At 41.5% G+C, this 21715-nt stretch overlaps 1 protein-coding gene across 4 annotated transcripts in view; it reads left to right on the plus strand.

Annotated features, from left to right (window-relative positions):
* DNM1L (dynamin 1L) overlaps positions 1-21715 on the plus strand; it is a 49137-nt gene that overhangs the window by 3261 nt on the left and 24161 nt on the right. For 2 of the 4 annotated variants that reach the window (XM_034403553.3, XM_034403551.3), the window contains exons 2-4: positions 9078-9225; positions 18885-18923; positions 21084-21130. In XM_034403553.3, the coding sequence (XP_034259444.2) occupies positions 9078-9225; positions 18885-18923; positions 21084-21130 (234 nt within the window). The remainder of the gene's footprint in view (positions 1-9077; positions 9226-18884; positions 18924-21083; positions 21131-21715) is intronic. The other 2 variants (XM_034403552.3, XM_034403554.3) reach the window with 1 other exon arrangement.

Genomic DNA, 21715 nt, shown 5'->3' on the forward strand with positions numbered 1-21715 from the left:
GTCGATCAATCAGTCAATTTCTATAGTTGTCCATCTCAATCAATGATTCTGGGTGGCTTACTGTTCAAAAATATATTACAGTTAAAACATTAAAAATATTTTTGAACAACAAAAACCAATGAAAACATCCAGAATAAATATACAGAGCAGTTATTGCTGCCACCTATCTTCCTTTACCTGGCACCCTTTCTCCAACTTTCTGCACTTCTACATTGAATGCTTTCATCAATCACCAATGAAGAATTCACCTTATGCAACATTCTTAGCAGAGTAGGAAAAGATGCCATTTAAGGTTTCAAGTATATCAATTACATCACTCTCAGAGAAGCTAACAAAGATGGGGTTGTTGTCCTTATGACTGTGGTGGATTATGTAAAGGAAGACAACTTTCTAATACAGCAGTCTATCAACTAACACCTTCATCATATTCCACACCTTCATACCAAAGAAAATTAGGCAATGTGATGAAACATACAAGACTGTATCTACATGAAGATATCCTAGGACCTAGGATCTCCCATTAGGCAATTTCTACTTATTTCCTAAAATGCATAAGCCAGGCATCTTGATCATTCCATTGTCTCAAGTTGTAGAACTATGATAATTGGAATATCAGACTTGGGAACAGGTTATCTGATGGACCATCTCTTGCCGCTCACATCCACCTAACCCACTAGAGCGGGGAGGCAAGGAATGTTGCGGGTCCTGTCCCCTAAGGAAATACGTCTGGCATGACCCAGAAGAAGGGCCTTCTCTGTGGTGGCTCCCTCCCTCTGGAACATCATCCCTCTGGAAATTAGATTGGCCCCCACTCTGACACTCTTCCAGAAGGTCCTGAAGACATTCTGGGTTTGGGGAACCCAGAGCGGGATGGAGCCCATTAAATGGCTGTTACAAATGTGTATTGTCGCCAGGGTGGGAGGGTTATTTTATTATTTTAATTTTTTATTATTTTAATATCTTTTATATTGTGTTTTTATTTCCTGTAAGCCGCCTTGAGTCTGCGTGAGTGAGCAGGCAGCAATATAAATAAAATATTTCCAAATGAAATAAAATAAATAACGTAACAATGCATTATATTGTACACTCCATATAGCAAAGATTTTGGGTTCTGTTATGCATTCTAAGTGGGAAACAAGTTTATGTGCATATAAATATGCATATAAATATATTTGATAAATATATCTTTTTAAAGAAGTTATTAATGATAATTCCATGCCATGGTAGTTCTGCTAAGTCACATTTCCCAGAAGCCCTATCATCAGTGGTGAATAATGAGCACTATTGGAGTTGTAGGTCTGAATGTAAGTTCCACCATGGATATAATTGGGATATGTGGGATTTAATTCAATGGAAACATATTTTAACTGTAGGATATAAATTTAATGAATAAATAAATGTATCTAAAGCATACCATAAAATACAGATCTTCAATTCCCTTGTTTTCTCTCTTGTCTAATAAGGCCTGCATCCTGACCACCCAATCAGAATCAGTTAGATGAACCCTTAACTTTGATTCCTCTTATCTTTGGTTTGTCTTGCCATCCTTTGCTGCCGCCATATATTGGTGTTGGTAGTTGGTTGCTTGCTTTCTTCCTTACAGTCTTACTGTATTATCAAAAAAACAAAAAACCTGTAATTATTTCCTACAGATTGATATAATTTGGGGGATAAGAGCTTCTAAATATTTTGCCATTGCCATCTTCTGCGTCTTTCCCCCCTGTTTTTTAGTCCGTTCTGGAGCCTGGGTAATCTTGGTTATTTCCCATCCTAGATCTTACCAAGTCCAATTCTGCCAAGCTTTTTCTAGATAACTGAAGGTTGGCTAGGTTCCATCAATTCTATGATCTTGTTATAAAGGCTGTTCATCAAATGTGTTGCAAGCATAGTAGTAACCTGGTTCCAAAAGTTGATTTCCCCAAATATACCAAAAAGTAATCAGAAGTGTCCCCGGCTGAGCAGCCTAGAAATTTCGGAGATTGAAGTTGAATACATTTAGATATAACCAGATTGGAGACAGATAGTTTATTCAATAAATAATTTCAAGCAAGATAAAATTGGTCTTTATTGAGAAATTTCTACCACCATTAGAAAAGCATGGCACTATTTGTGCTTATGTAAATAGGAAAGCCTGACTTATCGTCTAATCTTATAAAGTAAAATTAGAAATAGGATTTGTAGGCCTCTGAGATATAATTTTAGTTGGGTGAGGCACTTTTAATCCTTTGCCAAATATCCCAAAGGTGCTTTTTCAAGAGGCAACTGAACTTTCTGGTTTTTCTTCAAAGACATTTCACTTCTCATCCAAGAAGCTTCTTCAGCTCTGACTAGATGGTGGGAAATAGAAGGATTTATACTCCTTGCAGACAGCTGGTCATTTGCATTCTTTTAACGAGTTAAGGCCACCTGGAGGTTTATCTGTATCATCAAGGTCAGCTAAGTGGTGCAATTGGGTGTGGAGCCTTCTTGGAACCATTGAAAGGACTGTGTTGTATACCCGAGATAGATGATGTCATATATCTCCTCCTCTGTTGAGAGAGGGCTGTTCAATTTTGACATAGATGATCTCTTTGACCCCTCTTTCAAACTAGCGGTCCTCTCTGTCCAAAATGTGGACTTTACTGTCTTCAAAAGAGTGGCCTTTGACTTTTAAATGCAGATGGACTGCTGAATCTAGTCCTGATGCATTTTTTCTCCTGTGTTGTGCCATGTGTTTATGAAGTGGTTGTTTTGTTTCCCCAATGTACAGATCTGCACATGGCTCACTGCATTGTGCTGCATATACCATGTTGCTCAGTTTGTGTCTGGGTGTTTTATCCTTGGGGTGGACAAGCTTCTGCCTTAGTGTATTCTTGGATTTGAAATGTGCATTGTGTTGGCTGAAGATCCTCCTGAGCTTTTCCAATATTCCTGCAATGTATGGAGTGACAACATTGCTTTGTTTATTGTTGTCTGTTATGGAGAAGCTCCTGTAGGGTCTTTTTTGAGATTTGATGAAGGCCCACTTGGGATAGCCACAGGTTCTGAGGGTTTCCTTTATGTATTTTAGTTCTTTTTCCTATTTCTTTCTCCATACCAGTGATGGCGAACCTTTTAGACACCGAGTGCCCAAACTGTGCATGCATGTGCATGCCCAAACTAAAAGTATGTGCAAACGTGCGCATGTGCGAACATGCATGTATGCATGCACACATGCGCGGATCAATGGGGTGGGAATGGAGATTTTGCAATATCCTCCCAGGAGTGGGAAGGGAATGGAGATTTTGCAGTATCCTTCCCTTGCCACGCCCACCAAGCCACACCATGCCCACCAAGCCACGCCCATAGAACTGGTAGTAAAAAAATGTGCATTTCACCACTGAGTCTTAAGTATAATTGAAGAACCAATTACTAACAGAAAAATGCCAGCAACTTAATTCAACTATCAAACTCTCTGTAGCTCATAGTTTTAATGAAGGGATCTTTTTTAGGCTCCTTATGTATGTATGGAGAAAACCAAATCCATTGAAATCTTTAAATGTTACATCAATTAACTTTTAAAAACTGAAATGCAAAGCAATGTATGTCAGTTATTTGAGTTAATTAGGATATGTGTTTATTCAGAAAATTTGTGTAGTGTATTACAGAATGAAAAATAGTTTAAATCGATGATGTATTGTAATCAAATGGGAACGGTGTTATTATATTTATTTCCGGCCTTTATTATTTTGATAAATAACTCAAGGTGGCTAACATATCTAATATTCCTTTCTCTTCCTATTCATCCATCCTGAAGGTTATCATTACAATTTTCTGACTCCAGCCTTTGTTTATATTAGTTCAAGCATGCTAGTTAGGATGATGGAAGTTGTAATCCTCCAACACATGTGAAGTTGTAACCCAAAGCATGTGAAAGTCACAGTTGAAAAAGGCTACATTTTGATTGACAAAATTAATCAGACAGAGGATCACACCACACCTTCTGATCACACCCTAAATCTAGTACATTACGTAAGTTCTCATATCTTGTGCTTTCTAGATCAAGGAAACAATACAATAGTTGAAATATTTTTCTTAAAGTGGTTTCCTGGTCTTGTGAAGTATAGGCATAATGTCCAAAGGTTCCTGCTTTTCCTTCCCTTTATCGGAGATAGACCAATCTCACATAAGAAAAACAACATTAAACTTAATTATTTTAAAAAAGAAAGAAAATACAATGTTCCAGGTAGCATCTTTTTCTTTTTCTTTTTTTACAAATAGAGTTTTGTTTGTTAGGATGTCTGAGAAGATATTAAATAAGTTTTAAATTAATACTGCATATTACAAGAAAATTGTATAGAAATCTAACCTCATTTATACAGGACAGGGAAGGACTGGGGGATATTCCACTTTGTTTGTTACCCAGAGTCTCTCACCCTCATAGAAATGGGCCTGTGTCATTGCTGGTTACATCATTTCCATCCAGCAGATTATTTCTTTAATGTGCAGAGAAGGAGAGGGTTCACCTGGTATTCTCCTAAAAGGGTTAAGGTTAGAATAACCCAAGTCTTTGGATTATATGTGCTAATTACCAATAGCACTGTTTCCAGTGACTCTGGAAAGTTCTATACTTGTTCTACGCAGGGGTGTCAAACTGGCGGCCTGCGGGCCGGATGTGTCATGTGCAGGCCACACCCACTCCAGCTCTGCGAAGGGGGAAAATGGGAAACGTCATGTGATGGCAACATGATGCTGTGAGTTTGACACCCGTATTCTACTATGGTATACTGTACTTAATGTAAAGTGTTGCCTGCTATTAGTATCTTTCTCTGCTCTGGCCTGCTTTTTACTTCAGGCGTGCCAGTTAACTTTTTAAATGTTCATTGATGTTTAGTAAATAAATATTGGATGATAGTTTTGCTAATTGAAATGAAGGATGTGTGCGGTTGCTCTGAGCTGGGGGTTTCCTGGGAATGTACTTAACTGGAAATTACCCATAATAATTATCCAAAAAGCATGAAAGGCTAGTAAGCAAGTAGGGTACTTTCACAATGTTCTCTCAGGCCAGTATCATTCTATGAAGGAAAATTCTTTGTACAGAAGGTTACAGTATCTTTTTACTAAACTGCTTTTCTTGGCTAGCCAGATTTGGTGCATTTATCTTTTATAAGGCACTTTCTAGCCTGTTTTCCCCAAAATAAGACATCCCCTGATAATAAGCCCAATTGGGCTTTTGAGCACATGGCAATACAGTCAAGCGCTTATTTCAGGGTTCAAAAAAATATAAAACAGGGTCTTATTTTCGGGGAAACATGGTATTGTAATAACAATAGCACTTAGACTTATATACCGCTTCATAGTATAGAATAGAATACAATTGCCAGCAATTCACGCAGAGAAACATGAGATCCTTGTCCAACAACAGCATAGTCTTTGCTTAATGACTGCAACCGGGACTACTGGACTATTGAAACTGCCATTGCTGAGTAGTATGGTTACATGATGTTTTGCTTAATGACTGTTTCACTTAGTGACAAAATTCCAGTCCTAATTTAGGTAGTTGAGTAAAGAATACCAATAATGGATTTAAGATAATGCCTTATTGAAGGTTAAAGATAAGTGTTGATTTGACAATAAAACAAATTACCCAGAGAGGTCATAGTCTTCTATTCAGTACATACAGGTGTTCAGGTGAGGTGACACAGCCATCTGTCAGGGATGCTTTAATATGAGTCCCGCTGCTGTTTGAATCTGATGGCGTAAATGCTTCCTCCAACTTTGTTCTGTGACCTGTTTATCGTTCTATGACATAAAGGTGGTAATTCATTAACAAAAAATGTAAAGTGGGAATTGGATCTGAAATGATAGCACTCTTGTACCTTGAATCTGGATTTAAATTTTCTTTGTGATGTACTTACCATATTTTTCGGACTATAAGATGCACCGGTGTATAAAACACACCAAGATTTTGAGAGGTAAGTAAGAAAAAGCCTCCCAAACCTTCTGCGTGCCCCGTTTTTTGCAAAAATGGGTGAAAAACGGGCCATTTTTGTGAAAAACTGGGTGTGCAGAGGGTTTGGGAGACTTGCAGAGTGCTCCTGTGGGCTGGGGGAGGGCAAAAACGCCCCTGCTTTTGTGAAATTTGGGCGAAAAACGGCCCTGTTTTTCGCAAAAATGGAACAAGCGAGACGGGGCTTCGGGAGGCCAAAAATGGCTGTATTCAGTGTATAAGGCGTACCAATATTTCCACCCTCTTTTGGGGGGGGGGAAAGATGCGTCTTATACTCCGAAAAATACAGTAGATCAGGGGTGTCAAACCTGCATCATCATATAACATATCACAACTTTTCTCCCTCTTCGCTAAACCGGGCATGGCCATGGCATTCAGCCCATGGGCCGTGAGTTTAACACCCTTGATTTAGATTAACCAGCAAACCACAAGAATATCTGGTTTACCACTTAGCAATTTTAATGAATAATCACTATTAAATAAGTGCCTTTGCTTTTTGAGACCACATAACCCCCCTAGTCTCTGATACTCCTATATTTTTGTCTCAGGATTAGATATCGTTTATCTAATCCAACTTGCTTGCAGTCCATAAATCCTGTGTCCCAATACAGGCGGATGGTGGATTATTTTTTTCCTGCAACAGATCAACATGGCTACTCTTATTTCTTAGGCAGAAGAAATTTCTTATTTCTGTCTATATCTGGTCTCTGCGAGATAGCTTTGTTCCTGCTCTGGTCTATGTATTGAGAAAGAACAGATAAATGAAACGGACACTAATTAGTTGTTGATTCTTTACATCCCAGAGAATACTGAATGAAGAAATTTGTAATGGATGCAGTTAAATTGTGTTTAATATTATACTGCAGGGCTGCATAAGCGTTGCCTTGTTAAGCATAAATATTAAACACAAATATTTATTTAGTTCATTACTTATTAAATTAATATTCTTCCCATCTCACTGTCAAGCGACTCATTGTGGCTATACTCCAAGAATGTGACTTCTGCTTTCTCTTTCCTCCTGGTATGGTTTCCTTACTAATAGTGAAATCTGCTTTCTGAAACTGGTTTTGTTGATAACTATTTGGCGTTGATAAAACAATGGTTTATCCATTCATGCTGCTTAAGATGATCTACTTAAAAGAGTCTTATATGGTGGAGTAGTGACTTTAGTTCCAAATGTTCTTTTTTACATAGTTGCGAGTAAGTAAAAATTCAAAATTTTAAAAAGAATATTTAAAGGAAGGGGAGTTTACTTCAAGGAATTATATTTTTAATGTGTTACTTTTCTGTAACTAGAATGCCCACATCAGGGGTGGGTTCTAAATTTACTACCTGTTCTGTGGGCGTGGCTTATTTTGTGGGTGTGGCTTGGAGCTCATGTGACTAGGTGGGCATGGCTAGCTGGTCAGAGTCATTTCTGGAAGGTCCTCGCACTTACGACCAGTCCTCACACTTATGACCAGTCTTCGCACTTACGACCCGACTCATTTGTTTGCTTTTAACACTGATCAGCTGTAGGACGGCCCTTTGAAGCCCCGCAGCAAGAGTTTAAACAGTGTTTTTCCCTCTAGTCATCAGCTGGGACTCAGGAGGCAGCAATAGATCGGGGGTGGGACCAAATAAAAGGTAAGAATAACGTGGGTGGGGGGGTGGGAAGGCGGGGGGAAAACCGGTTCGGTGACGTCATATCGTCACCGCTACCAGCTCGGCCGAACCGGACCGAACCGGGAGGAACCCACCACTGGTACACATGGCTCAAACTTTGCAAGTCACCTTCTCATTGAAGGTCCAGGTAAGAGTGATATTTAGGTATCAGTGATAGCAGTAGGGAAGTTGTGTGTGTGTTTTTGTGTTCTTATATGCCAGGCAGATTTAAATAGACAAGATACACTTAAAAGCAGTCAAAGGAACTTGGTACAAGGCATATTAAAATGGTTCATATCAGGGTGGATTTGATTTAAATTGAGTTGATTTAAATCACAGTTTAAATCATGATTTAAATCACTAGTAAAAAGGCTTGATTTAAATCAACTCAATTTAAATCATAATTTTTAAAGAGCAACTGTCATCTCTGCTACTCCTTTGACCCACTGTTGACTCACCGATAGTCCCAGTGTTGCAGAATATACAGCCTCATGCTACATAACTAAGCTCCATTTCATGCTGAATAAACTAAATTATTTATATATCTTAAATAGAAAAGTATCTTACAATAGATTTTTACCCCAAAAGTTTTTTATTAAAATAAATTCAATAAAAATAAAAAAAATCCAATTTAAATAAAAAAAATCTGATTTTTTTGATTTTTAAAAAAAAATCATTGGTTTTTATCCACCCTGGTTCATATCATTATGAAAATCAACAAATACACAATCTCAAAGTCCCAAAATATTTATTCATTTTGATTTATACCTTGCCTTCCCATCAATGTCGACTGGTGGTTCCCAGGGAAAGAGCCTTTTCTGTGGGGGCACCTACCCTTTGGTAACCTGTTTACCCCCAGGGATACGAATGGTCCCAGATCTTCGTACTTTCCGTCATGCACTTAAGACCTTTCTATTTCACCAAGCCGGGCTGGCATAAATCTCTTCTAATTGTTCTAAATCTTTATGCTGCAAATTCTTAACCGAAGAACCAAATTGGCTTAATCATCTTATATTCACATTTTATATGTATGTTATTTTAACTGTTCACCGCCCTGAGTCCTTCGGGAGAAGGGCGGTATAGAAATTGAAATTGAATAAATAAAAATGAAAGGCACCCAAGATTCTTTTCCAAGTACAGATAAAGTTTTCGTTCTCCTCTGAAACTCAGCAACATAATATTAACCATACATCACCAGGAATGTTCTGCAACCATTAGTTAGCAATAGATTCTGATCTGATATATTCATACTTTGTACTGAAAGGTAGGTAAGTGTGTGTCAGCAGGATTCAACATGAGGATCCTGTCCACTTCACGTCACCTCTCCCCCTTTGAATCTGGATTTCCCAGGACAAATCCACCTCACTGGGAGTTTATTTTGATGATTGCTTGAGAGGCAAGAAACTCTGTTCAAAGTCATTGGAATGGTGGCATCAGTATTTAAGTCCTCTCTTCTCATTTTCAGAGCAGTGGCAAAAGTTCTGTACTAGAAAGCCTAGTGGGGAGAGATCTGCTCCCAAGAGGCACTGGGATTGTTACTCGAAGACCCCTCATCCTGCAGCTGGTACATGTCACGTCAGAAGAAAGTCGGAAAACTGCTGGAGATGAAAACGGTAAGACCTGCCCTCTGTGAGATTAATGGATATTTATATGGCAATAGGTGATTGTGAGGCTTTGTCATGCAGTCAGCCACAGAAAAGAAACAGAACTTAAATTTCTCCTGTGCCTTAGGGTTGTTTGATCATTTTTCTCCCTTTATGTATTCTGATGTTAAAGTACAGTAGCAAATTGCAACAGGAATTCAGTAATTTTATGTCTAAGGGAGTCTATATGTGTGTGTGTGGGGGGGGGGAGAAAGATCTAATGGAATATATTTATATTGTATATGGATGTTCTAAAATTTCTTTTTGGACATGGAATATTGGGGGAATCAAAATTGGGCTTAGTATTTTAATAGTATTTTAGATTAAGGGTTCTCAAATGGTGTTCTATGGCAGGGGACTCCAACCTTAATCTCTAACCTTAACCTCTAACCTTAACCTCCAACTTTAAGACTTGTGGATTTCAACTCAGCAAAACTGGCTGAGGAATTTTGGGAGTTGAAGTCCACAAGTCTTAAAGTTGCCAAGGTTGGAGACCCCTGTTCTATGGAACATGGCGGTTCTGTGAAAAATTAATGGTGGTTCTGTGCAGCTGAGAAGATTCATTTGCAGCCAATTTTCTATCACTAGATTTTGTCTCTTGATTAGGATTTTGGGAATGAATTTTTTTAACACGTTCTACAGCCTGAAATAGTTTGGAAACTCCTGCTTTAGTATGTTCAAAGCACTTTATTGACAACTTTCACTATATCCGACAGCAAGTTAGGGTATATTAGTATTATATTGTATTATATTCAGAGCTCCAGCATCTGGGGACACTTTCCCATACAAAGAAGGACCTGTATGTGTATATCTCTACCTTCAGTTCATGCAGATAGGGGGTTGGAAGTATCGCCAACCTTGTTGAAGGTAGGATTATGGGCTTTGGCCCTTTTACGTACAGCTGAACAAATAATTTTTGGAAGAATAAGGAGACTAATTTTGATTAGTACTTTCTAAAGCTCTAGGAACATTTATTTACTGTAAAAGCAGGAGTTTGTCCTCTTGAAGAATCATCCTTTGGCTTAATCAAATGATGCCCCAATGCCCCATGCTTAATCAGGAGATTAAGAAAGTGTAATTTTCCCTTCCGGGAAAATGATTTTAATTGGGCAACAGGGGAAGTGGAATATATTGGACCTGTTCTTATTATGGAAAGAAAAAATATCAAGAAGTTACATTATTTGCATGACTAGTATCTGCACTTTTCACATATATTTCTCTTGATGAAAAATACCATGAAAAGTGTACTGAAATTGAAAGGTTTAAATGATGAAAGAAAGATAACATGTTTTTGCCATCTTTACAAAACATATTTAATTGATTGCTGCTAATTTGACTGCTGGAGGAAAAGTTTGTATAAATGCATGTCCATAGTAAATGTATTAGAGGCCCTGAAAAAATATTGTTTGTTTGTTGAGTTTATTACTTGAAAAGAGATAACTGGTGGGCAATAACATCTGCAGACAGTTGGGTTTTTACTAAAATGTCCTTTAATAACAACTGGGATTTGGGGAATTGTCTTGTCTGCATAAATGCTTTTAACCCCCATTTAGAATAATTGCTGCATATGATAGAGTTTCACAAAATCCTTGGCTGAGATCAAGCTGTACCTGTTACATTTTGCGTTGGTTTTTAAAGCCTCTCTAGTTTAATTTTAATTTTTAATTTAATTTCCAATTTATATACCGCCCTTCTCCCTGAGGACTCAGGGCGGTGTACAGCCAAGATAAAAAACATAGGATACAAATATTAAAACATTTAAAAATATATATAAATTTTGGCCCGAAAGTTAAGAATCACAGACTAATTAAAAGAATTTAAAAATTTTAAAATTTTAAAAATTTCTTCTTAGGCCAACCCGGCTTGTTGAAAAAGATGGGTTTTCAGGGAACGACGGAAGGCATTGAGGTCCTGGATTCTTCTTATCTCCGGGGGCAACTGATTCCAGAGGGTGGGAGCCCCCACAGAGAAGGCCCTCCCCCTGGGGGCCACCAGCCTACATTGTTTGGCTGATGGCACCCTGAGGAGGCCCTCTCTGTGGGAGCGCACGGGTCGATGGGAGGTCGTCGGTAGCAGCAGGCGGTCTCGGAGATAGCTAGGCCCTATGCCATGGAGCGCTTTAAAGGTGATAACCAACACCTTGAAGCGCACCCGGAAGACCACCGGGAGCCAGTGCAGCTCGCGCAGGAGCGGTGTTACATGGGAGCGCCATGTTGCTCCCATCACTACCCGCGCTGCTGCATTCTGGACCAGCTGGAGCCTCCGGGTGCTCTTCAAGGGGAGCCCCATGTAGAGAGCGTTGCAGTAGTCAAGGCGAGAGGTGACGAGGGCGTGAGTGACTGTGCACAAGGAATCCCGATCAAGAAAGGGCCGCAACTGGCGAATCAGGCGAACCTGATAAAAGGTCCCCCTGGTAACAGCCGTCAGATGTTCCTCCAAAGACAGCTGCCTATCCAGGAGGACTCCCAGATTGCGAGCCCTTTCAGTGGGGGCCAAAGACTCGCCCCCAATAGTCAGTGATGGAGTCAACTGACTATATCGGGATGCCGGGAGCCACAGCCACTCAGTCTTGGAAGGGTTGAGCCTGAGCCTGTTCCTCCCCATCCAGATCCGCACAGCCTCCAGGCACTGGGACATCACTTCAAGGGCATCGTTGGGGTGGCCTGGGGTGGAAATGTACAGCTGGGTGTCATCAGCGTACTGGTGGTATCTCACCCCAAAGCCACGGATGATCTCGCCCAGCGGCTTCACATAAATGTTGAACAGAAGGGGCGAGAGGACCGATCCCTGCGGCACTCCACAAATGAGAGGCCTCGAGGTCGACCTCTGCCCCCCTGCCAACACAAACTGTGACCGGTCGGAGAGAAAGGAGGAGAACCACCGCAACACGGTGCCTCCCACCCCCAACTCTTCCAGCCGGTGCAGCATGATACCATGGTCGATGGTATCAAAAGCCGCTGAGAGATCTAATAGGACCAGAACAGAGGAATAACCCCTGTCCCGAGCCCTCCAGAGATCATCCGCCAACGCGACCAATGCCGTTTCCGTGCTGTACCCAGACCTGAAACCCGACTGGAATGGATCTAGATAGGATGTTTCCTCCAGGAATTGTGGAAACTGTTGCGCGACCACACTCTCAACAACCTTCGCAATGAAGCGAAGGTTGGAGACAGGACGATAGTTAGCCAATATTGCTGGGTCCAGGGACGGCTTCTTGAGGAGAGGCCTCACCACCGCCTCTTTCAGGGCAGCGGGGAAGTGACCCTCACTCAACGAAGCATTAATGACGCCCTGGAGCCAGCCTCGTGTAACCTCCCGGGAAGCCAGTACCAACCAGGAGGGACACGGGTCCAGTAAACATGTGGCCGCACTAAGTCTCCCCAAAATCCTGTCCACATCATCGGGAGTCACAGCATCAAACTCCTCCCAGATAACATTCTCAAGACTGTTCCTCGTCACCCTGCCCTGATCTACCCAGTCAGAGTCCAAATCCCCCCGGATCTGAGCGATTTTGTCATACAGGTATTGTCCGAAATCCTCCGCCCTGCCTTCTAAGGGATCCTCCCGCACTCCCAGGTGGAGCAGGGCGCGGGTCACCCTAAACAGGGCGGCCGGACGATTCCCTGATGACGCAATAGAGGCGGAAAAGTAGTTAGACTTTGCCGTCTTTATCGCCACTAGGTAGGTCTTAATATGCGACCTTACCAGTGTTCGATCAGATTCAGCGAGACTGGCCCTCCAACCGCTCTCCAGGCGTCTTTTCCGGCGCTTCATTTCCCTCAGCTCCTCAGTAAACCAAGGAGCCGCCCGGGATCGGCATCGGGTCAGAGGCCGCAAAGGCACAACTCGGTCCAAGGCCCCACCAGCCGCCCGATCCCAGGCGGCTACCAGGTCCTCGGCCGAGTCATGTGCTAGATCCTCAGGAAATGGCCCAAGCTCCGTCTGGAACCTATCAGGATCCATCAGGCGCCTGGGGCGGATCCATCTAGTTGGGTCCGCCTCCCTGCGGCGAGGGGTCGCGGTTCGAAGATCTAGGCGAAGGAGTGAGTGGTCAGTCCATGACAAGGGTTCCATGTCTATATCCCCTATAACAAGACCACTCAACCACTGGCCAGAGACAAAAATCAAATCCAGAGTGTGACCTCCCCTGTGAGTAGGGCCGTGAACTAACTGGGTCAGGTCCATGGCCGTCATGGAAGCCATGAACTCCCGAGCCACCTCAGACGTTTCACCGACGGATGGCAAGTTGAAATCACCCATGACTAAAAGCCTGGGTGTATCTACTGCCACCGTGGCTATCACGTCGAGTAGCTCAGGTAGGGCTGTTGCCACGCGGCAGGGAGCCAGGTACGTAAGCAACAAGCCCATCTGAACCCCACGGCCCCACCTCACAAGGAGGGACTCACATCCGGCTATCTGAGGCACAGTGGTCTCCCTCGGATCCAGATCCTCGTTAATAATAACCGCCACCCCCCCGCCCCTCCCCTGGGCCCTCGGCTGATGGAATGCTCTGAAGCCTGGTGGGCACATTTCAACCAGAGGGACGCCACCCTCCGGGCCCAACCAGGTCTCCGTAATACCCGCCAGGTCCGCTCCTCCCTCTTGTATAAGATCGTGAATGAGGGGGGCCTTATTAACCACGGACCTGGCATTGCATAACATCAGCCGAAGGCCCAGATCCTGAGTGTCTAAGCCACCTAGTCTCCGAGAGGAGCCATGGGGACCGGGGCACGCAATTGCTCTCAAACAGCGAGTGCGAGCCCCCAACACATGATATGGTCCCCTGCTCCCGCCATATCTGCCCCTCCCATCTACCGTGCAGATGGTACAGACCTCATAGGTATCGTCCCCCATCCCTTTCCCAGTCCCTCGACCAACACCTCCCAAATCGTTACCCTGTGCCGGGCTCGGCTCTGACCCTGGTGGATTTCCCCCCCCATCCCCCAGAGTCTTCTTCCCAATTTCTCTAGAAAGATCATTACAAACCCCCCTCCCAGAACCCCTTAAAATCTTTAAAAAATTCCCTAAAAAACCCCACAAATTCTTCCTTGCTCCATGCCATCTCTCTGGACTCCAAAGTCCGTCATCGAGATAGGCCCTCGATAATGTGGAGGGCCAAACCTGCGAGAGGGGAGAATCTCGCAGGGCAAGGAGTTCCGACACCGAATACATATAATCATCAGGGGAGACAAAGTCCAAGGGAAGGGAGTACTGCTGATGTTACAGGCATAGGGAAAAATTCTAGTCCATGGTTAGGCCATCAAGCCCATAGTCCTGCCTTTTTTCATTACTCAGGATGTATTTGCAACCCTTGATTGTGGGCTTAGTAAAAAGCAATACACCTTCCTCACCCAATTTATATATTCTGAAGATATTGAATACATTGGTTTTAATGGTGGCTTTTTAAATTGAATATGAAATCATGGCAATCTAGTTTCCTTTTCCTTAATGGAGAAATCTTTGTATTACTCTGTTCTTATTAATCCTATTAATGACGCCTGCAAAAGATAAGGATTATAGTTAATACTTATACCTCTACTCTGCTCCCTGGATAGCCCTAGACTCTTCTCTGTATTACAATGTTGTGATGGAATAGCTTACCAAGTATGCATGTTCTGTCTCCTTTTTTTATTTAGGCCAACAAGCTAAGGGCAAGATACCTTAGTTTATTGGTACATAGGCTCTGATCTGTTTTGTCTTAAGGACTGCTGAACTTTGTCAGGCTGAATAGCATTTTGTAGAACCATGTGGGAAGCCAGTTTTAAGGGCAGTGTGGTTTGAATGCAGAAAACATGATATGATTCGCATTCTTGGCAATAATAAATAATCTCTTCAGAGCTCAAAAAGCTTCTTGGATGAGAAGCAGTGGTGAAATCTGAACCGATTTGCCACCGGTTCGCTGGCTGCCCATGCGCGCTGCGCGCCAAGCACGCGCTGTGGGAGCATGCATGCACAGTGCATGTCAAATGCGCTGTGTGTGTGTGCATGCACACGTGCGCATGCACAGTACATGCCAAAAGGAGGCTTGGGAAGGTAAGTAGAATAGCGAGGGGGGGATCAGCTGTACCGCGCGATTTAGATTCACTAGAAAGCAGGGTTTCCTGCTTACTAGCGATTTTAAATCGCGCGGCACAGCTGATTGTCGGAACTACCGGTTCACTCAAACCGGTAGTTTTTATCATTACCGGTTCACCTGAACCGGTGCGAACCGGTAGCATTTCACCACTGATGAGAAGCGAAACGTCTTCAAAGAAAAACAAGTAAGTCCAGTTGCCTCTTGAAAAAGCACCTTTGGGACAGTCTCTTCTGTTGTTTTCCATGGCATTTCAGAGTCAAAAGAGATAACAATCGGGAATTGGTTAGGGATGATGGGAGTTGTGATCAAATGTATCAGGTGTACTGCATATAGGGAAGCTGATGTGAACCCACACATTGTCTCACAGGACAAATCCTAAAAGACATCTGAACAAGTCTGTAACTATCACAATTTTAAAGCCCTTTCTGCATCCACCATTGAAGACACTAGGCATTGAATTTAGCCGGATTGTGATGTTTTAGATGCCTGTTTATTTTATAATTTGGGGAAATTTATAAAGAAATTGAATAAGAAGAGAATAAAATACAGTCAGAACCGACCTCGTAGAACAGAGCAAATAATCCTAGTTACTGCATTTATATGAAAAAAGGATGATTCTGAATTTAAGATTTTTTTTCCAAAAAGGAAAAATAGAAGGAAATCAAATATAAATCAAATATAATTTAAAAATATACCATGTTTCCGCGAAAATAAGACCCTGTCTTATATTTTTTTTGAACCCTGAAATAAGCACTTGGCCTTATTGCCATGCATTCAAAAAAAGCCCGATTGGGCTTATTATCAAGGGATGTCTTATTTTGGGGAAAACAGGGTAAATTCTATGTAGTGCCTGGATTTTCCACTTTGTCAAACAAGGGTTCCCAAGCCAGCTGAGCTCTGTCCTGCAAATTTTCCTGTCATTGCAAGTAAGGGTTTATGTGGGTGTTTCATATTTCTGTTTGTAAGTACGTGTGTAAGTCTCAATCTTTCTCTCTCCCTCTCCCTCTCCCTCTCTCTCACACACACAGAGCTATGAGCCTCTCGGACTGAGCTATGACAAAAAGTAAAGTTCCCTCAATGGTGGATGCTTATATAATCTGACAACTTTTATTGATGACATCCTGTTCTCTCTCTCGTGTATCTTGAGGCAATATTGATAATACGCCCATCTCTTATTTTGTCCGCCACAGCAATGTTGTGAAGAGGGTTAGGTCAACAGAAAGTCTGACTAGCCAAAGCTTTCATGCTAAGGGAGGACTGAAACTCATAATCACCAGTTTCTAATCCACCACTGTAACCACTATGTTAATGGCTTTAGTGTTAAAACTTACTAAGGTTAGTATATTGTGTAAATTGCAGCCACCAATTTTTTAATTGGCTTAATTACATGGGTTGTGACAGTGATGTCTCTAGATGACCAATCATATGATTCAGTCTTATATCGCAGTTTTCTGGTGTAGGCAGGGAATTTTAGTAGTGTTCCTAAGATATACAAGTATAGGTAGTCCTTGACTTACGGCCAAATTGAGCCAAAAATTTATGTTGTTAAGTGAGACATTTGTTAAGTGAGTTTTGCCCCATTTTATGATCTTTCTTGTCACAGTGAATTGCTGCAGTTGATAAGCTAGTAACACGGTTGTTAAGTGAGTGTGGCTTCCCCATTGACTTTGCTTGTCAGAAGGTCGCAAAAGAGAATCACATGACCTTGGGACACAGCAACAGTCATAAGTACGACTCAGTTGCCAAGGATCTTATTTTTGATCATGTGACCATGGGGAGGTTGCAAAGTGTGAAAAATGATCCTGTCACTTTTTTCAGTGCCATTGTAACTTTGAACGGTCATTAAATGAACTATTGTAAGTTGTGGACTACCTATAGTCCCTGCTTGTCAACTGCCTTGTTTAACGGTGGCTTGAGCTTATGATAGTGTAAAAAAAAAAAAACACATTGCAATCAATTCTTGCATTTATGATGCTGCCCTGCAGTCACAGGATTGCCTTTTGGATGCTTTGTAACTGGAGCACATTGATGACCATTGCAGTATCCCCTGGTCACTGGATCTCCATTTGTGTGCTTTGCAACTGACTTGGAACAAGCAGTTTATTTATTTATTTATTTATTTATTTATTTGTCATCTTTATAAAGAAGATGACAGTAAAATAAAAAGTTGTGGCCATGTGATGTTTCATTTAACAACCAAAGGGGAAGCAATGTGGTAATCCTGTTGCAGTCACATGATTTTCCCCTCAGTGAACATGGAACCGAATGATCTGATTGTGGTTGCTAAGAGAGGACTACCTGTACAGAGAATCTCAGGCCGAAGCAGCCTGTAATAGAGTTCATATAAACATGTTAATATATGTGTATATATGTGTGTATATATGTGTGTGTGTGTGTGTATATATATATATGTAGGTCTTTGGTTATTCGGGTCTTCTCCTACGTAAAATTGGAAGTGTCTTGGCGACGTTTCGACGAAGTCTCATTCGTCATCTTCAGGCTGGTGTTCTCGGCTTGTTCTTCAGGCTGGTGTTCTCCTGGAAGCACGAAGCCGAGAACACCAGCCTGAAGATAACGAATGAGACTTCGTCGAAACGTCGCCAAGACACTTCCAATTTTACGTGGGAGAAGACCCGAATAACCAAAGACCTACATATATATATATATATATATATATATATATATATATATATATAACAGGATTGTGTTTGACCTTGGGGGTGGGGTGGGGTGTGTGTGGCCAGGGTGGGCGTGACCAGCATGACGTCACTCGTGTCAGGAGCACCTGTGGTGGCCCAAGCGCTCTGCCAGTAAAAACGGGCTCCTGAGCTCCATTTTCAGCTGCGATGGCCTTCTGCAACCCTCTGCCAGCAAAAACAGAACTCGGTGGGGGGGCATGAATGGGCCTCGTGAGCTCTGTTTTCAGCTGGGACGGCCTACTGCAACCTTCTGTCAGTGAAAACAAAGCTCAGGAGTGCCGTGCGCAGCCCTCGTGAGCTCTGTTTTCACTGGCAGAGGCACCGCGGGCTGGTCCTTCACTATTTGCAAGGCGCTGCTGGGAGCCAGATTAAGCATCCCGTGGCCCAGACCCGTCCCGTCCTGTCCCCCCGGGCTTTGAGTTTGATACACCCAGTAACATGAGCATGTCGACTTCTATACCCATTAATCCAAATTGGGCATTAACTCTGTATTCTAAAAAATGGATGGTTGTGTTCCCAGTGTGACTGTTTTCTGGTGCTTAATTCTGCTTTTGGTAAATGGAGGTACCTCATGGTATAATAGTCGATTGATCATTTCAAAGTCAGCAAACCTTTTCACCTCTTTGATGATTATCTGCTCGATGCCTACAGCTTTTCAGTTGAAATCTTGATCGCGTTGATAATTTCTTAAATCAGCACGTTTGTCTTTGTGCATGCTGTGATTTTTGCAGAACTAATAAAAAACTGCAACTTGAAGTAACGCATAGTGATCTGAAAGGGGTGGGGGGAGGGGGGGCAGACAAGACAACCCTCTGTAGAACTAAACCTTTGATGCTGTTTCTTTTTAACTGCAGACCCTGCAACATGGAAAAATTCAAGGCACCTTTTTAAAGGTTTCCTTTTCACTTCTATTCCCACTACACAGAATTTGCATGCTTATTTCTGTAGTGTAGCCACCAGCTTTCCATGTCACTTCTATTGCTGCCTGCTGTCTGTATTTGCACATTCACACGCTGGCTGTTTTGCTAAATCTCTGGTTTTGGTTGGCTGCCTTAATCTGGGCCTTTCCATCTCTCTGCCTGCATCTGTGTCAAATTAGAAACCTTAACTGGAAAACCTATCCTTTTTCTGGAAAGTGGTATAATGCTTGAACTTAATTGTTTATATAATTTTTCTCTTTTTTTTCCTTGAAGCTATGGTAGTGTGCATTTCTTGGAAGTAGTAAAATGGTGAATAATTGCAATAAGTACTGGAAAAAGAACACTTGTCTAGCGTCATGGAAATGTGACATAGGCTATGAGAGGGCTAATTTGAGAAATCATCTGTAAGCAAATTGTTTTGCGCCTGCCAAAGTTTCTGGAAAAGCTGCTTGGTCTCACAAGAGATCTGCAGGCCACCCAAAAACTGGCTTACTCTTTAAAAGTTGCTTTAAAGTAGAGTCACAAATTCAGCATGCTTTTCTTGTTAAACAAGATTCATCAAATCAGGATGATGAATTTTGACCATAGGTACCAGTGCCTCCAAGCTAGTGTTTTCCAAATAGTTTCCCCCCCAGATGTTTATATTATTTTATATGTATTATAGAATATACATATTATTATATTATTTTTATTTCTAACATTTATACGGGCACCCAATTGAAAACGACTTTGGACAATTGGGACTATAAATCTCAGAATTGTAATTGTAATTTGTTTTGAACATTAAAAGCTGAGAATTCTGCTTCGGGCAAGAGGATTTTGTTTTTTTTAAAGAAAAAGGGATATCCATTCATGGATTATTATAAGGTAAATTCTGGATACTCATCATTCTGTGAAGAGAATATTCTTAACTGTTATCCCAGGAAGCCACAGTTATGGACAATATAGAATAAGGATAAAACTGGGCGTAGAATTGAAATGAGTCAGGAGGTAAGGACATTCCTTGACAGAGATATTGGCTGCCTTTTAGACATCTACTCAATACTTTTATAGTTACCCCTTTTTAAAGTTTGTCCCTTCATTGTACTTTTTCTCCCCTGGAAAGTTTATGCTAACATTCTTCTTGGCACATAAAACAAGGGAATGGTAGAAGATCCTGTATAGATAAACAGGGTAACAGAAGCATTCTCTTGTATGGCTAATTGTTATAACGGCCCCAATTCAGTTGTGGTTGTTTATGACCAAGTTACATATTAAGCAACAAGATTTTGCCTAGTCGGTATTAGTTTTATGATTTTTATCAGCCATCTCTTTAAGGCCATTGATGATATGGAAGAAAAAAAGTGCACCCACAGGTGTACTTACTTGCTCTGTAGCTGCTTCAAAGACTGACCAAAACGGATCTAAATAGAAGAAGCAGTTACCGTATTTTTCGGACTATAAGACACACCTGATTATAAGATGCATCTAAATTTAGAAGAGGAAAACAACAAAAAGTTTTTGGCCTACCTTTTTTGGGGCCTTTTCGCAGCCCTTTTCCAGTCTTTTTTCGGCCTGTTTTCGGGGATTTTCCAGCTCGTTTTTGAGGCTTTTTTCGGCCTGTTTTGGGGGCTTTTTTTGGCCCATTTTCAAGGCTTTTTTGGCCCATTTTGAGGCTTTTTTTGGCCCATTTTTCAGGGCTTTTTTTGGGGGAAGTTTTTGGGCTATTTCCAAAAAAAAAAAAAACAGGCTGAAAAAAGCCTCAAAAATGGGCTGAAATAAGGCCCGAAAACAGGGTGTGCGGAGGCCAAAAAATGGCTAGTGGGTAGGCGGGGCTTTGGCAATATTCGGTCTACAAGACACACACATTTTCGCCTCTTTTTAGGAGACAAAAAAAGTGCATCTTATAGTCTGAAAAATACGGTATATACCAGGATCTGGATTCTTAGCCATTTATGGTATTACCAGTTCTCAGCAGAGTGCACATTATTTGTTAATGCTAAAAAAAATTTTTTTGCTTATAGTTGACTAATGTTGCTTGTTTTTAGTTTCATCTTGAATAGCTGAAAGAGCTCAAGAAACTATATGTATAGATGGACAACTTTTGTTTGTGTTGCCCACCTCTTTTCTCATGCCACGATGATCTCTTTGCAGGGATTGATGCTGAAGAATGGGGAAAATTTTTACACACCAAAAACAAGGTAAGCTTTGCTCTTCATGATCTGTAGTAACAGAGGATGGCCAGCACCTGCTGTGTAAGATGGCTGAATGCTATCATTTTGATTCCTCTACAATCATCCATAAGCATTCAAGGGCATAATGAAAAAGAAATAGAAGATAGAGATGGTCAGTGGGTGCAGCTCAGAACAATGTTCCAAAGCAGCTTTTTAAGCATTGAGAGTGAAAATGTAGTTCCTTGAAAGCTCTAGGGTTTTCAAACTAGCCATGTATGTGTGCAAGAGACACATTCTCAGTGTGATACTTGTAATATGTAAATGTGATTGCTTGCTTCACATGCAAACATGATTCACACTGTTGTTTTTGATTCTGGCTGGATCATGATGTATACCTAAGCCATAGTTGTTTTAATCATAGTCAGTTGAATAAGCAAAGTTCAGTCTTGCAATCAGTGCTTTTCTTGCCGACCAGCTAAGCTGGCTTCTTCAAAGATTTCCTATGTTTTCCCAATTTCTGTCTATATTCAGGAGAAATGGGCAATTTGCCAAAACAAACGAGTTCCAGGTCCCCATGTCTATCCTGCATCTATATAATTACGTTGCTTTGTT

The sequence above is a fragment of the Pantherophis guttatus genome, chromosome 7, assembly GCF_059756535.1.
Source record: "Pantherophis guttatus breed Tessera chromosome 7, ASM5975653v1, whole genome shotgun sequence".
NCBI classification, from domain to species: Eukaryota; Metazoa; Chordata; class Lepidosauria; order Squamata; family Colubridae; genus Pantherophis; species Pantherophis guttatus.